At 35.7% G+C, this 17,582-nt stretch overlaps 1 protein-coding gene and 1 long non-coding RNA gene across 7 annotated transcripts in view; one reads left to right on the top strand and one right to left on the bottom strand.

The window, feature by feature from the left end:
* LOC148906959 (uncharacterized) overlaps positions 1-2,266 on the top strand; it is a 13,017-nt gene extending 10,751 nt beyond the window's left edge. Inside the window, exon 3 of the long non-coding RNA XR_016121050.1 lies at positions 2,180-2,266. This is a non-coding gene — a long non-coding RNA (uncharacterized LOC148906959). The remainder of the gene's footprint in view (positions 1-2,179) is intronic.
* LOC148906958 (receptor-type tyrosine-protein phosphatase epsilon-like) lies at positions 1,087-17,582 on the bottom strand. 6 transcript variants are annotated; one of them, XM_089036212.1, is made up of 28 exons: positions 16,622-17,582; positions 16,138-16,205; positions 14,638-15,945; positions 13,555-13,895; positions 12,680-12,821; positions 11,441-11,701; positions 10,927-10,994; positions 10,502-10,721; positions 9,752-10,054; positions 9,525-9,651; positions 9,292-9,440; positions 8,864-8,991; positions 8,578-8,665; positions 8,211-8,287; positions 8,023-8,062; positions 7,573-7,670; positions 7,366-7,485; positions 7,144-7,295; positions 6,715-6,853; positions 6,258-6,407; positions 5,953-6,052; positions 5,688-5,767; positions 5,411-5,458; positions 5,185-5,319; positions 3,053-3,175; positions 2,420-2,565; positions 2,206-2,341; positions 1,087-1,780 (listed from the first exon to the last, which is right to left on the bottom strand). In XM_089036212.1, the coding sequence occupies exons 3-28, from the start codon at positions 14,753-14,755 to the stop codon at positions 1,697-1,699; spliced, it is 3,573 nt and encodes a 1,190-aa protein (XP_088892338.1). In that variant the 5' UTR covers positions 14,756-15,945; positions 16,138-16,205; positions 16,622-17,582; the 3' UTR covers positions 1,087-1,696. The 6 variants fall into 6 exon arrangements, with proteins under 6 accessions (XP_088892338.1, XP_088892340.1, XP_088892341.1 ...); XM_089036214.1 differs by having other exon boundaries at positions 11,441-11,602; XM_089036215.1 differs by having other exon boundaries at positions 13,555-13,728; positions 15,771-15,945.

The following is a 17,582-nucleotide window of genomic DNA, read 5'->3' as shown; positions in this document are numbered from 1 at the left end:
AATACAGTTTCGAAAAGGAAACATTTATTTGTGGTTGGGAATGGGCGAATGAGGATTGCTGAAAAGGAAATGAAAGACAAAACTGTTGCATTTGATTGAATCATATTCTCTTTATTTGTTTGTTACTATTTACTATAATGGATAGTTGAAATCTCTCTTAGCTGTCAAAACGATACTGCCAATTAATGCAATTAATGAAAAGATACAATAATAATCAATAATACTATAACTAAACAAACCGATCGTATCACCTCTTGCTGAGTGTTATTTGGCAGCACTTGTGAATAATAATGACATTTTCACCGCAAACACAAAATATCTGACACCTTTTTGCGCATGATCGTGTATTAGCCAAGTCCATCAATCTCGTACCCAGAGCCTGCGTTTCTTCTGACCTGTGGCGAAGAACGAGGGATCTGGCATAATCCATATTTTGGCGCATGCGCAATTTTCGAAAAGTGATATATAACCTATCAAAATAATCAAAGTAAATATTAAATCAAAGAAAGAAAACACAACAACAAAAAACAAAGTAAAAATCAAAGTAAAGATCATAGCAAAAATTTGAATTCGGGAAAATATTTTTTAATTTTTGGCAAGTCTTCGAACACATGCGCTGTTATACCGGAAGTCCAAGAAACCCTGGTTTCAAAAAATGGATAATGCCAGAGCCCTCGTTCTTCGCCTCAGGCCAGACGAAACGCAGGCTCTGGGTACGAGATTGCCAAGTCCATATGATCTGAGTACTGATGTCTGGCTACCAAACCAAAAACGGCTTCAAAAACGATTGCAGATACAATTTTTTTTAAGAGACGTTTTCAACAGTCGAGCGGTATATTGCGTAGTCTCATAGTTACGCAGCCGCTTTCAGGAGACTATATATTGCGGGACTTTGCATATCATTGTGACTAATCTGCATATCAAAATATTCTATAAATTATCTTGAAGTTAGGGAAGACGGCAGTCCCATAAGAGGCTGAACTGATATTCTCAGTCTTTCCTGTTCTAATTAATAATTCCATAATATTGCCACTGTGATTCAATCTAAAACTGCTATCATATTAAAACCACAATGTTTGCATCATATAACAGAGCACTCTCTGATCGATGTTTTATTGATGATTTCTTGAGTCCTGTACACACAACTAATAGTGCATGACAATGACCATTGCCATGTCCATGACCATGCCACCCACCCCACCCAACACTCTAAACTAGTCACAGGCACCCTAAGACCCTGGATTACCTCCGAATCATGAACAACTTTCATTATTTGCACAAAAAATATACTTTTAATATGAAAAAAACACTAACACTAACAGTCGAATTAAAACAAAATAAAATGACATAGTATGGCTACTCCTATGTGTCCTTCCATTTTTGCTATATTATTGTGTGTTACCGATTATTTGCCTTCTGAGGCAAACTTATATACTTACTAGTTTGACACAGGCCAAGTAAAATCTCTCTTGTTACATACAACTTTTAATAAAACATATCAGTCAAATAGTTAAAAAAATTTTTTTTGAATATAGATAAAGTTCGTATTATTGAATTTTATTGAATTATTCATTTTGAATAATTGAACGAATCACTGATTATAATAAGCCTTTTCACAGTTCAAGAATCGATTCCACTGCGCATGCGATTTTATCCTCTGGCTAATTAATGCACCATTATTCTAATGCACGCAGGATTAATTAACGTCACCAAAATTGGCGTAATTACTGAAGGAGTCCAGATATTTTTGTATGATATTGTAGCAGAAGACGTACTGAGTCTGTAAAAAAAAAGAAAGAAATCAAACGAAAAAATTCAATGAAGGAAAAGAAAGAATGAATGAATACATTTAATTCAAACGTAATTAAGCATTGTTATAATCTAGGGAAGTGGAAAGGATCACTTGGAAAAGGAATTTAGAAATCATTGGAACCAGGAATTGATAGAATGTCGTAAATATTGTAGTAAAACTAAGGTTTCTCTCTAGTAAAGTTGGCGGCTACGCGTCGTGCTTTTTCTTAAAACTTAATTCTCTCGCATTCTGGTAATCCCCACTACGCGTGCTTCAAACTGTATGTCAGTATATAGTAATAATAGCACGTGCGCGCGTGTTTCATATCTTCATTTTTTAGCCACCGGAATATGTCTAAACTGATGAATTGTTTCTTTTTATTTTTAGAGTGATTAGCATGGCTTTATTCATACCAATGTTTCTACAGCTCCAGGTCTGTTGACACGAATACTCTTAACGGTCTGAAAGACGTCCAATACTTGTTCTTGTTTGACTCGTTCAACACATGAAGCAATAGCACAGAATGTACCGCTACGACCAACACCGTTGCTATAAAAAGAGGATCAGCATCGATTTAGTAAAGTGCTTATGCTTGGGCTGAGTAACAAATTTCAATAACACAAGTACCTGCATTGAACTACTATTGGGGAGTTTCCTGACTTCTGCTGATATTTTTGTACTTCATCGATCAAATTCAACACTGTCTGGGGATCAGCAGGGAAGCATCTGTTCTTCCAATTCAAGTGTTGCAGATGAAACACAATACGACGAGTCTGGAAAAAAAAAACAAGTATTGGCAAGACTGAGGATAATGCGATGGACCATAAAGTAAGTTTTAACTAGTATTTATTTTTTCTCGAAGATCCTACAAGTCAAATGTTACGCATATACTTTGTCGTAGCGAAAGCAGTTGCGCCGTGTTTCGTTTCCATTGCATGTACGTTACAAGGATCAATGCAGTTTTACAAATGTCGTCGCAGAAACAGTTCAAGTATTTGAGCTTAGACTTCTGTGAAATTTTTTTCCGTCGTAGAAGGCATAAACGGCAATGAAATTAAAATAAAGCATAAATTAAAATCCACCCACCACAAAAGGTACATCCAACAGTCAGTTTATTTACCACAATAATTAAACAAAGTTAACTCGAATGTTTTTAGCACGGTACATGTGTCGTTCGACCACTGTTCTTAATTGTAGTTGCGGCTTTAGTGAAAGCTATTCAACTATTTTGCAAATCAAATCAAATACTTTGTTACTTGCCCCTTGCTTTGTAACTTCAAACTGTCTTGCAATTATACTCTCCATGTCCTTGGTCTCTATCAGTTTAACAGTGGCATCCCCATACTTTTTAATTCCATGTTGTGGCCAGTATTGAGGGAAAGACTATATAAGAAAGAAAAATCTTTGTTTACAAAATTTAGCCGCTTGTTAGAACTGATACGTAATCGTGGAACAAGGGCCTTCAGTAAAGGGTAAATTTGATGAACTTATTAAGGTGGCTCGGTATTTCCAAATGGCCGAATCGCTTATGTCGATTTTGGACTCATAACTTTTGCGCCCTCTAAGCAATTGGCATAAAACTTTACCAACATCTAAAAAAATCATTTAGTTATAATATGGTATATTCTGATTGCATTTCAGGTTAATAATTTGTAAGATGTAAGCGATTAAGCAAATGCACTGTTTTCACAAAAACCGCTCGATTTTGCGAAAAATCTGTCCGTTTTATTTATGAAAATTTTGGGATCCTTTTAGATAAACATAACACACAATTTGGCCAAGTTTAAAGAAATTCCTTGGCGCTGAAATACCGCTACAGAAAGTTCACCTAAATTCACCATTGTGATAATCTTTTAAAGTTGTGAACTAAATAGTCTTTGACTGAACATGCTTGACATCCATAGTTTTTAAAAAGTAACGGCAATTTAACATATATATATCCAAATGTCATACCGCGATTGCCAATCAGGCTGACAGTTTCAAAGTATTTTAAAGTAACGTTAATGTAATAAAAAGCTCAAATACCTGCTTAGGTCCACGAAGTTGCGTTTTCTTCAATTTCTTCGTGGTTATACAGAATTGTTCAGTCACACGGGTGAAAACGGGGTGTTCGCGACGGTCTCAGAAACAATGTAGAAGAAATTTTATTTTGGATGCTATGCATGAAATTAAGACCGTCTCAAGCAACCCCCCTAACAAGCGTGTGAATTGTTGACATATTTTACACCTTATGCTCATTTCGTATTCAACACCAAATCAGCAAAGAACTTCGACTGAGCTTCGACACGGAACAGTGTTCGACCAAATACGTTATTTCTCTTACTCAAAGCGATAAACGGCAGCTAAATTCGATGGTAATTCATCACAGTACCTTGAAATTTATGTGGAAAAAATTATGACTTACAATTGAAGAAAACGCAGCTTCGCAGACCTAAGCAGGTATTTGAGCTTTTTATTACATTATAACGTTACTTTAAAATACTTTGAAACTGTCAGCCTGATTGGCAATCGCGGTATGACATTTGGATATATATATGTTAAATTGCCGTTACTTTTTAAAAACTATGGATGTCAAGCATGTTCAGTCAAAGACTATTTAGTTCACAACTTTAAAAGATTATCACAATGGTGAATTTAGGTGAGCTTTCTGTAGCGGTATTTCAGCGCCAAGGAATTTCTTTAAACTTGGCCAAATTGTGTGTTATGTTTATCTAAAAGGATCCCAAAATTTTCATAAATGAAACGGACAGATTTTTCGCAAAATCGAGTTTTTGTGAAAACAGTGCATTTGCTTAATCGCTTACATCTTACAAATTATCAACCTGAAATGCAATCAGAATATACCATACTATAACTAAATGATTGTTTTAGATGTTGGTAAAGTTTTATGCCAATTGCTTAGAGGGGGCAAAAGTTGTGAGTCCAAAATCGACATAAGCGATTCGGCCATTTGGAAATACCGAGCCACCTTAAAGGAGAGTAATCCGCGCTAACGAAGCGACGCCGGCGCTGCTTGGCACGGATAGTGCAGCGGTAAATACTCAGAGCGATCAGCTGATTCAAACCAGAAAGACCGTTGGTGGACGTGGTAAATATATTCATATCGCACGGCTGATTCGAACCAGAAAGACCGTTGGATGGAAAGATGAGTGAACACTATTTAGTATCCATTTAGAAACAAACATATATCAATTCAATTAGAAATCTACGAATAACTGAAACAATCACATATATTTAAAACCCAATCCGTCTGTCCTGGCGCCCCTGCGCGGAAGGCATGCATGAGCTGCAATAAAATTAATATTGACAAAAATATAGACAAGAAAAGATTCCTAAACGTAAAGTCGTCATATAGCTTCATTAAGAAATTCAAATCAGTATGAATGTCTCACCTCACATTCTTCTTCCAAATTGTTCAACATGACGATGGTTCCTATCTCGTAGTCCATAACCATTCTCCAGAAATCTGCTATCGTGTTTTCCATGGGAGCTTGTGTCATTATAAATGCGTTATGTTCTCTATAGGTCTATAAGACAGAAAACAACAGGTCAAGCCAAATGGTCTTTTTTATTTAATAGAGTTTTATATGAAATTTGAAGTTCCCCAGAGCAACTTACATGCACAAATGACGCATTAATGTAGTCTCCCTTGGCACCATCCACCAGCTGTGAAGAAACAAGAATGTCGTGTGATAAATTCGTGAAAATGTGCCAACTGATTAGGTAATTGACTACAAAGAAAATAACTTTAACAACAATTGCTTTTCATACATCTTTTTGTTTATAATTTCGGCATTTCGACCAGCAACTCAAGCTAATCTAAGTACATTGATTCTACCTTTCGCAGTCGTATCCGGCACAGTTTTCGTATTATATAGTTTCATTTAAGACTTACATCGATAATTGAAGCTGCATTCACGTAGTCTGTCTGGTTCTCGGCTTCATCTGTGCTGAGGATTACGCGGCTTCCATTTGCTTCAAATGTATATGAAACATTTAACATATATGATATATAAATATAATATAATTAATGTATAACATTTTACGCGATCTGTTGACTAAATCAGAAGTCTGGTGATGCAGAGTTTGAGCGTTGTTTCCCGTCAACCAGAAATAAAATACCCTGCATCATTACTGTACTGGTTGTTAGTTCCACATACTTGCGACAATGTTTGGATATCTGTTTTTCTTCGTGTTTTCCTTTGCCAGTCCAACATCAAAATTCTCTTGACTATTTTGTGAAGTAACAGCTTCTAAACGCTACAATGACATGAACTTTTTGTTATACAATTGTCTTTTATGACATTTTATAATTTTTTCCCCAAGAAGAATCTGGTGAAATATACTAACAAATAAACACGCTACACAGACTAAATGGAAGGAAACTAAAACAGAATAAAAATATCTTTAGGTGATTGTGTCAGGACCGTAAACAAGTGCGCGATTGAAAGGATAAATTTTATACCTGAAACTCCAGCGCATAACCTGTACGTTTCTGGCGTATATCCACAGTTGACAACCGATGCATGATGCTACGGAGGCCGTGGGCCTGTATTTCTGTGTTTCCACAAGTGAGAGCCTCATGAACAGCCATGTTCACGAAGATGTACTGCTCCTAATGAATCAAAGCAGTATTCAAATAAGATACCTATTTCATCGCCAAATATTTTGGCCATGCACCGCTCGCCAAGTTATCGGATATCATGTATAAAATGATAATAATAATAATAATAATAATAATAATGATGATGATGATGATGATGATGATGATTATAATGATATTTTCCTAATGATGAAACCGGATCGAAAATATAGTCACTTGTCACGGGTTTAATCTTTATGAGGGCTAGTCCTATGTTTACTGTGGTTATGGATCTGCCCGATTATGTTCTAGTGTCCAAAAAAAAAGTAAGATGCCTTACAAGGGTTTGCACCATGTATGGTCTGTCGTCTCGTATTGCATGGAGATAACCAGGAATATCCAGAGTTTGCTGTTCAGTTTGGGCTTGTCGAAGCATTGCGTCAATCATTATGTAGGTACCAGTCCTTCCAACACCAGCACTGTCAAATTAAACACATATACAGACAAACATTTACGCTATGCCAAACGAGCTTTGAGATTAAACTTATCATGTTTCTGTGAAAAAGTCATTTTGAAAACCCATTAGCTTTATTTCCGATCATCCAATAGTGTATTTCATTATTGGATGTGAAACCTAGAGGTCTAGATATTAGTTAGGTATAGGACTGTAAAGACAGCAGAAATGTGAAAGAGTTAATCATGTATGACGGTAGCTTCATCATGTGTAAAATCTTTTCTTGGATACTCATTTTCTACTTTTGGTACTAACCTGCAATGGATAACCATTGGTCTGTTATCGTCAGAAGACATTGCAAGCACCTTTCGCCTGAATGCAAGGGCAGCCGTTGTATGTAGAGGTACTCCTTTGTCTGGCCACGCGGTGAAATGGAAATGAAGAACTTTTCGTTTTGGCACGCCGTCCTTGAAAAAAGAAGGAAATGAGGTCATTTTTTTAACTAACATAAAACTAACCTAACTTCATTTTGGTTACCTTCGACACACTGAAAGTACGGATGGTGAAGTCTGCAAAAACCTCTGTCTTGTGATTGGTGACAGTGATGTCTGAATACCGAGCAGAATTTTTATCAGGCCAGTATTGATGACACTTTCTCTGAAAAGAGAACCCGAATCATTTCAAAAATCCACATGTTGTCTTGCCATGTGCCCTAGAAATGGACATTGTGTTATACATACAAACCTTTCCAAGCTCAAGAAGATTGGTAAGCATAATAATTGAAGATATTTCGTGATCCCAGATCATACGCCAAAAGTCATCCAATGTATTGTTCAATGGACCTAAAGTTATATTGTAAGATTGTAATACGTTACAGTTCTAGACCTCTATTGTGGATATTTAACGGGTAGAACGGCGCCGACTGCCGGAGTGAGAGGCGTTAGAACGCACAGGGAAAGGGAATGTTTTTCTATTATTCTGACATGAAACAATACAGTTTATCGAACATTTTGAATTTACGTATGGGAAAGGAGAGGTCTTTGACAGGCCGCGTTCAAGTTTTGGAATGCTTCTGACACTTTCCGGTATAGAAAGTACTATTTGGCATAATATGGAATCTGAAGATAACCTTTCAAGTGCAATATTTAACTCTAGTTTGTATATTGCATTCCTCTGTACGTCAATTTTCTTTACCTTGTGTTGCAATATACGCTGCAGGAGCTCCGTCATATCCCTGAACATATAGAGTCAAAGAAGCATAAGCAAGCGTTGTCAATGGCAAAACTTCGTAAATTGGAAAATTAGAATAGAACACCTATTTATCACTAATAATCACTAATTATGCATACCATAGCCATATTATGATCCGGTGGGAAACTTACGCGAATAAAGGATGCATTGATATAACACGAGTCTTGATCATCATTAACTGGTTCCAAAGCAACAAGCAAGTGGTCATCTGAAGTTAGAACATATATTCATGAAAACAATTTCTATATCGCAAACCACCTACTCAAAAATGACAAACACATAAATCAAAAAAGTATTGACACTTGTCATTATCCCTAATAGTATAGAACCCCCATTGTGATGCAATGTGAATCTCGTAGTAGCATCTTAGCAAAAATTCATTCATATGTTGAAGGAAAAAGGATTCTAAATCAAAATTTGCCTAACCATGAATGTACCTGATTTATCAGCAGAGTGATACCTGTTATAAGGGAAGTGATATAGGCATTTATGACTTACACGCAACAATATTTTTGTATCGATTCTTTATCTTGTTTGCAGGTCTCTTTGCCATCTTGCATTCATGCCTCGGCTCCACGGGTATGCTCTGTAGTTGTTAATCAACCAAAACAAAAAAAGTCAAATAAGTTTGTTAAGTATTTCTAAGACTCATTGGACGTACGGTAACGATTTTCGTGAAAAAACATGGTCTTTATTACATTCAAACGTTTAAAATATATAATATATGAATAAATGAGAGGAGATACGAAGGAGTCACTTTTACATAAAGTTGGCAAAGACATACCTTAAATTCTTCCGTGAGCTTACTTTTGTCTGGCGGAAGAAATTCTATTATACTCTGGGCAGGCATCATGATCAAATCAGGAATGGAGCTTTCAGCTTCGTCATATGTATGATCTTCTATGTTGTTTTCTTTTAGTCAAAATAATCAATACGTTACCAAAATAAGTGTCTATTGTTTAAATGTCTATCTGATATCGATCTTGCCATGACTAGATCGCAATCTCAATCTCCAGAGCTTCATCGCAGCACCGAACATTACTCAGTTGAGAAAGGAAGACATCGAGACGTTTATCAAATGAATGTCAAAAACATGTGAAAAAAAAAAACAAAAACAAAAACTAGTGTAGCTGTCTGGCTGCGGTGCGGCGCAAAAAATTGAATGAATCTGCTGAACTTAGCTTCATATGATTTATAACTAGATTTATATACCTGCGTCAAAAGAACTTTTTGCAGACACCTCCAGAAGATCATCATAATCATTATTCTCTGGGACTGGTGTATCGTCAATGACAGCCAGTGGTACAGGTACTGGGTCCATAACTACATCTTCGTGTTTATTTTTACGATTGCGATTTCGACTATATATATGGGACAAAAAGTACTTTAGATTTTATCGAACATTTATGTTCAAAATCGTTATTGGATTGCGTATACGTATTTACCGTTTATATAAAGTAATCACAACAATGAGAATTAGCACTAGGACAATAAACCCTGCAATGAATCCGGCTATCATCGAGCGGTTGAAAGGAGAGGTAGAATTTTCATCTGCATTACGTCTTGATTTAACTGAAAAAATCGAAAACGCCAAAAATAACTCGACCATTTTTTCAGAGGAAAAATCATTCATTTATTTTTAGATTGCAGTAAAAATTTAATATTCACTTACCAAGTGAAGATATAGTTATATTATCACCACTTTTGTAAGGGCCTTCTTTGATTGTGGTCGCACTTATCTTGTATGAGAACGTTCCGTTTCCGGTAATATTAATGACGTATCTAAGATCACTTGTAACGTTTATAGTAACTATCTCTACATTTGATGTGTTCTTGTTGTAGTAGTATACAATGGTGTACCTCCTGATGATGCCATTCAAGTCACGTGGTCTATCCCACGTGATAACAACACGTGGTCCAAATGAGCCTTGTGCAGGCATCAAAGTACCAGTGACATTTACTGGAGCAGAAGGAGCTTTAGACAAAAGATAAAAGATAAAAGTAAGAACATTTCAAAATATGTCATTACTTTAATACTCAAAGTAATCCCCTTCTCCAAAAACATCTTGTCCTGCTGGACATGGAGTCCTAGAGTTAATGTTGGAATTTCCAAAAGCATGACAATATCATTAAGTGTGCAAACCAACCATGAAGCTCGGATGATAGTGAATTATTCATTCCCAATATTAACACAGCCATACACCGAATCGAACTATGGCGACCAATTTGAATAACTATTGTTCTGCACTGGCTAGCGACTGACTAGCCTCTCATACATGTGAAAACGCTTTTATATGTTTTCACGTGAACACGAGGTTAGTCAGTCCAAAACATTAGTTATCTTGAGAATTGTCTGCGTAATTGGATTCGGTGTATACAGATGCTTTTTGTACTGTTTTTGCAGCTTAGTTTAATATCTCACCATCCTCCATTGTTCTTACTCTTTGCTCATTACTTGGTGGACCAATGTACTTTGTGTTATTGACTGCTATAGTGATGACGTAAGTTGTATACTTGAGTAGTGACGTCAGAGTATAGTTTCCAACATCACTCACCTCAATCATTTTAGTCTTTCCTCCCTGTGGTGTATAGGCTATTCTGTATCCCCAGAGCGGCCCGTGAATAAACTCTGACTTTTGAAGCTATATTCAAGAAAAATAGTTATATATAGAGGAAACATAGAGTACAAATTCACAGGATTTTTTTTCTTGAAAGTGAAACCTTTCTGAAGCTTTTTTCCCCCGTCTCTTGCCAAATCAAACTAGGCGGAACTCGTTGGTTAGCTCCGCTTTATATACATGCAACGAAAAGGGCACTCAAAGGGTTAAATTAATAACAAATACTTACCTTCCATTTGAGAACAATTGTTTCAGATGACGTTTCTGTAGCATTTAAAGAAGGAATCGATTCGGGTTCTATACAAAGCATCAAAACAAACCGATGAAATTGACCTTTTATTCAATAAATATAAAATATATTAGATTCACATAAAACAACATGTTATCAAAGTAAATAACAATTATTCGCCGAAGAGGATCAAGTGAATATCGGGGAGTATTTACCGAGTCCTCGAGAGGCGAGGTAAATATTCCCCGATATTCACTGAGCCTGAGGCAAATTATATTTTTTAGCATTTTAACGCAACTGAGTGAATTTAATAAATAAGGAATCTTAAGAGATTTTTCCCCCCTGCATTTTCAAATTTCATTAATATCTGCAAGCTGCACGTGCGCGAGTTATATTCACATGTAGGTGAATAAATAGCAGTATAAGACATAAATTGTGACCAATGAGCGCACCGGATTTATTACATTCGCTTGTGTAACAATACTAATATAATATATACGTGTTTAATATGCACCTGCAATAGCGGTTTTGATTGTTGTGACGTTGCTCCATACTCCATATCCTACTTGCGTGATGGTCTTTATTGAGACATTGTATTCAGTGTATGGCTTTAAGTTGGTCACAGCATATCTCCGATCATCGCCAATAACTCTAAAGGTTCTGTTTTCCACTTTCACTAGATATTCAGTGATATGGTAAGTAGGACTGCATTTCTCGTACGTCCATGTCAAATTGATTGAACGTTTGTAAGGAATAAATTGCACAAGCGGTGGTTCTGGTGGGGGAATCAATAACAAGATAACTCAATCTTAAAATTCTTTTTTCATTATTTCTTTTGAAAAAGACAGAACTTCCAAATCTTTATTATCTGAAGAAATGGCTCTTTTTCAAAACCTTTATTTATGATGGTCGTCGATTGTCGTCCAGAGAATGTCGTAAAATGGCCAAAACATGCTGCCTAGAAACATCATCGTTTTTATCGCTCTTCTCTCCAGGTTCACTGACGTATATAGTCACACGCACAGGTCCATGTTAGTCTTATTGAACGTTTGTTAGGTAACGAATCGTGAATTGAATGGATAGAACTGTGGTGTAATAATGTTGATCATCACAGTGAATAAGCGATTGAATCCTATACGAGGTGGTTCTGATGGGAAAACAAATGACAAGTTCGAAACTCTATATCTTGATAAAGTTGTAGCTTTTATCGTTGTTTCTTTCGAAAAAAAAAAAAATGAACTTCCAAATCTTCATTATCTAAAGAAATGGTTACTTTTAAAACCTTTTTCTATGATGGTCATCGATTGTCGTCCAGACATTGTCGTAAAATGGCCTAAACATGCTGCATAGAAACATCATCGTTAGTATCACTCTTCTCGCCGGAAGACGAGTGTAGGCTGTTATAATTTGATTTATTTGACAATTAATGTACGTTCGGTTTGTTTGCTGAGCCTTAAACGTCGTCATTTGCAGTCCACAGAAGCCAACGAACGCTAAAGAAAAAAGAGTACAGGTGGACAGGGCACATGTCTTTTTATGTGTGTTATTTTAAATTTAGCTTGAAAGTGGCATAATGACATGCGCATAGACCGACATGACTAAGATCTCAAGGTTCACGCATACTGATGTGCATCTAAGCCACTACTGCACGATTGTAGGTGCTTTACGAGAATAAGGACTGGGAAAAACCACGAAAAATAAAGGTAGCTAGCCAAACACTGATTAATATATTAGAATGATGCAACATACTTACCCTTGTTAGTAACGTAAACGTTGACTCTCATTGTTTTCCATTTATGATATTCCACTGGTACAAATCGAATGTATCTGGCTAGTTGAGGGTTTGTAAGATCATGACGTACTACACTGTTAGAGTCGATGTTTCCTTTGAAGAGCTGAAAAACAAAAAACCACCAATAAAAGACTAGAATGTGAAATTGGTATAAATAGAATACGACTTAGGAAACACTTTTGCTTTGCTTTTGTTTTTTTGTTTTTTTTTTTTAAATAAATATAAAAATTGCCAGCAGCACCCAAAGAGTCCCTTGTTAGCAATAGCATATAAGCGTAGATCGAAAACAAGGAGTAGGTCAACTTTAGCTCCTTTGGCTGTCGTACCGCCTATATGTTAATTATAGTAAAAATTAATATATATATACATACATATATATATTAATATTATATCGTAAAAATATCATTCAAGCTATATATTCTTGTAATTCTGTTATATAAAATTGAAAAAAAAAACCATTGTAAATGGATTGAAATTGAAATTGAATTGAATTGAGGTCGAATATATAAAATCAAATATTTCTTTACTTTTCTTCATGATCTTTCAAATTACTTTAAAATTTTCAAATTCATCTTTATAAGTATACCGTTGTGTGCTTTGTTATTTGTTGCTAAATACACCTTGTATTACCCAGAGCTCCTCGTTTTTAGTCGTTCCTCTCCAAAGACAAGGCGGAGAAACGAAGCCAAAGAGTTTTGGTTGCGAGAAAAACTCTTTAACCAATCTGTGCTGAGCATTATGATTAATTTGTCCAAAGATAAAAGACTATTATTATAAGCATATATAGTGGCATATATTTTCTAACTTCAGCTTCTATTAGTTACTCTTTAAACTACCTTCTGTTTACCGCTTTCGTCTTTATATCTGATCCAGTTTGACGAGTCATCCGAGTAATTTATCTTGTATCTTGTCACCCACTCATTTTTTTCTTTGTGTTCCACGCTATCTGGATCACCACCATTTCCTTGTGTTGCTACAGCAGTAATAACACGTAGCGTACCGAGGTCAATCTGTAGGTAATCACCAGGATTACTATTATACCTTGGTGCCCATCCATATTTACCATATAGCTTAGCGTTATGGGTTTTGTATCGATAGTCAAAATGCGATGAGGCATCATAACTGCTGTCAGGTATACTCAGATTGTTTCTCCCTACAAGAGATTGTTCTACACAACCTAAAAGGTATCACCATATGAAGCATTAAATTGTACATAATTGTATTTTACCTATCATATAACATTTTCTAACTTTACTATATGACTTACTAATACTTGTTAGAAAACTCATTAATAATTCATGAAGAAAACACAATAGAAATCATGACCATGAAGGTGATTTTAAATCTGATAAAGATTCGTCTTCATTTGCATAAACTTTAACTTGGATTTTCTCTATCAAACTTGGTTCATTTCGTAAAAAAATCGGTACACAATGAAAACAAACATCATAAGTTTTCTAAGCCGTTCAATAATCTCGCAGATCGTGTTTTATCGGGTCTAAAACCACTCGGCTGCGCCTCGTGTTTTATACCCGATAAAACACTCCTGCTCGTTTATTAAACATTACATAATAAATATAGAGTGATTTTACTTAATCCGGCCACGCAACAATTACTTCATTTTTCTTTTTTCTCTTTTCTTTTCTGTTTCCCCCCGTAAAACAATGAAATAGACACGGCTAAAGACTATGGAAACAGGATCTACTTGCTTTGGTTAGTGTACCAGATATTTTACGGGAAGCAAAACCCTCTAGATTCTCACGTTAAACACTGAAGAATGACTGCCGACAATCTAATGTATTGTATTTTATTGATAATTAGTTTTAAATCCAATGAAAATTTGTGCATTCTAATAACTTTTAAGAATACAATTATTATTCAAGTACAATATTATTTAAAGATACAATCATTTTCCTTACCAGTGTTCTGTCCTCTAATACCAAAAGTAAAACAACAAAAAGTTAGAGTACGAAAAATTGCCATGTTCATGGTAAATCTGATCTGTGCGTTAAAGACTGTCCAACTGTCATGAGTCATGCAGTATTTGAGCGCCAGAAACTAATCTATATCGAAACAGTTGCCCGTGCTACAAACTATAGTTATGAATTGTTTATTTTGATTCTGCAGGGCAGCTAGGTTTTCTGTTATCTCTTTCCATCTGATGAATCGAAACAGCTAACACAACCATGCCAAAGTAACAATTAAAAAATTTATTTTACGATTTTACGAAAAAAACCCCACAAAACGTGATGCATAAGAGCTGCAACACTCATTGGAGGCTTTGTTTACTTCGACTCTACTACTGACTAGATATAAACTTGAATATAGATGGTAGATCAACGATGAACTTCCGGTAGAAGGATTCCAAATAATTCAACTGTCTGTTCTATAGAAATATGCTTGCATATAAAAATAAAATAACCTGTTCCAAAAAAATTGCATGAGGTTATCGAACCTGAAACCTGATGGCTAAACTTGCTAAAAATAATTAGCTAAAATCTACCGAAAGAGAACTCGAAAATGAAACAAACTTAGAATCTACAACAATAAAGTGAGTACGAAACTTAACCGTATGGGGTATTAGGTTGATTTCTTGCTGTCAAGGGTAGCTTTCTAATTTTTCTAGTTGTCTTTTTAGCTATTGATGTCGTCACGCACCACTTGTACAATTTACCTTGTCTTTCGTAATTATTACTCAGTTGAGAAAGGAAGATCTCAGAGTTTATCAAAAAGATGTCAAAAACGTATGAAAAAAGTGTAGTTGTGTGACAGCGGTGCGGCGCAGGAAAGTGAATGAATCTTCTGAACTTTATCTTCATATGCTTCATCATTACTACTGATTCACTTACCTGTGTCGAAAAAAACTTTTTTTTAACATATCTAGGATATCATTATAATCATTATTCCGTGGGACAACTCTTTCATATGTTTCCACGTAAACAAAAGGCTAGCCAGTCTAAATCAATAATTATTCAAATTGGTTGTCATATTTTGATTCGGCGTACACAGATGATTATTTCCGTTACTGTTTTTACAGCATTTAACATCTCACCATCCTCCATTGTTCTCACTCTTCGCTCTGTACTTCGTGGACCAATGTACTTTGTGTTTCTGACTGCTATAGTGATGACGTAATTTGAATACTTGAGTAGTAACGTCAGGGTGTAGTTTGCAACATCACCCACGTCAATCATATTGATCTTTCTTTCTTGTGGTGTGATGTATCCCTTGAGGAAAAAAAAGTTGGATAGGAGTAACATGGAGCACAAGCTCAAAGGAAATAATCAACCAGAATATTTCGTTGACCAAATTTTTTTCTTCCTTTCCTTCAAACTATAGAAGGGGAGACCTGGTTAGCTCTGCTTTATATACACTATGCAAAACGAAGCTCACTGGTTGAATTAATAACAAATACTTACTTTCCATTTCAGCAAAATTGTATCAGATGACGTTTCTGTAGCATTTAGAGAAGCAGTCTATTCAGGTTCTAAGCAAAACATCAATTACAGAACTAATGTTTTATTCAATAAATATATGGAAATTGGAGCGGTTTCACCCTATGCGAAACGGCAAATTGGTTTCCACACTGCATGTATATGATCAATATTTATACAGTAACCGCAACTAAGAGTCGCGTATGCATTTTTATTGGTTTATTCAACAGGACAGGAATAAATATTATTGACAATAACTACTTATTATTTGACTCTAACTACTTATTCCTGACTACACTAACATACTGCTGAATATTCAAAAATTGAATATCCAGTATTCGCATTTTGAGCACACATTTATCTTGGTTATTTTGATTCCCTGTTTGCCAAGGAACAGGAATTTGTTCGAATACGGACTCACATGAAATAAAATGTTTTCCAAGTAATATAATACGTATTGAATACGAACCTGCAATAGCAGTTCTGATTGTTGTGACGTTGCTCCATAATCCATATCCTACTTGCTTGATGGCCTTTATTGAGACATTGTATTCAGTGTATGGCTTTACGTTGGTCACAGTATATCTCTGGTCATCGCCAATAACTCTAAAGGTTATGTTTCCTACTTTCACTAGGTATCCAGTGATATGGTCAGTAGGACTGCATTTTTCGTAGGTTCACGTTAATGTTATTGAACGTTTGTTAAGAATGAATTTCATGCAAGGAGGTTCTGGTGGGAAAATATTAGCAAGTTTGAAACTCAATCTTAATGAAGTTGGTTCTCTTTTCATTTTTTCTTTTGAAAAAGATAGAACTTCCAAATCTTCATTATCTGAAGAAATGGTTACTTTCAAAACCTTTTTCTATGATGGTCATCGATTGCCGTCCAGACATTGTCGTGAAATGGCCTAAACATGCTGCATAGAAACATCACCGTTAGTATCACTCTTCTCGCCGGAAGACGCGTGTAGTGTAATTTCATTTATTCGACAATTAATGTACGTTCAGTTTGTTTGCTGAGCCTTAAGCGTCGTCATTTGCAGTCCACAGAAGCCAACGAACACTAAAGAAAAAAGAGTACAGGTGGACAGGGCACATGTCTCTTTATGTGTGTTATTTTAAATTTAGCTTGAAAGTGGCATAATGACATGCGCATAGACCGACATGACTAAGATCTCAAGGTTCACTCATAATGATGTGCATCTAATCCACTACTGCACGATTGTAGGTGCTTTGCGAGAATAAGGACTGGGAAAAACCACGAAAAATAAAGGTAGCCGAGCACTGCTTAAAATACTAGAATGATGCAACATACGTACCCTGGTTAGTAACGTAAACATTGACCCTCATTGTTTTCCATGTATGATATTCCACTGGTACAAATCTAATGTACCTGGCCAGTTGAGGGTTTGTAAGATCATGACGTACTA

The sequence above is a fragment of the Actinia tenebrosa genome, unplaced genomic scaffold (assembly GCF_029948245.1).
Source record: "Actinia tenebrosa isolate PJP-AT-01 unplaced genomic scaffold, QUT_ActTen_1.0 PGA_scaffold4__44_contigs__length_22323623, whole genome shotgun sequence".
NCBI classification, from domain to species: Eukaryota; Metazoa; Cnidaria; class Anthozoa; order Actiniaria; family Actiniidae; genus Actinia; species Actinia tenebrosa.
This window is presented reverse-complemented; position numbering and strand designations above follow the sequence as displayed.

Coding starts and splice junctions, on each gene's coding strand:
- LOC148906958 (XM_089036212.1), bottom strand. CDS start 14,755: ATGACTCATGACAGTTGGACAGTCTTTAACGCACAGATCAGATTTACC. Junction 7,486..7,572: donor ATCTTCTTGAGCTTGGAAAG/GTTTGTATGTAT, acceptor TTCTCTTTTCAG/AGAAAGTGTCATCAATACTG. Junction 2,342..2,419: donor CCAATAGTAGTTCAATGCAG/GTACTTGTGTTA, acceptor CTCTTTTTATAG/CAACGGTGTTGGTCGTAGCG.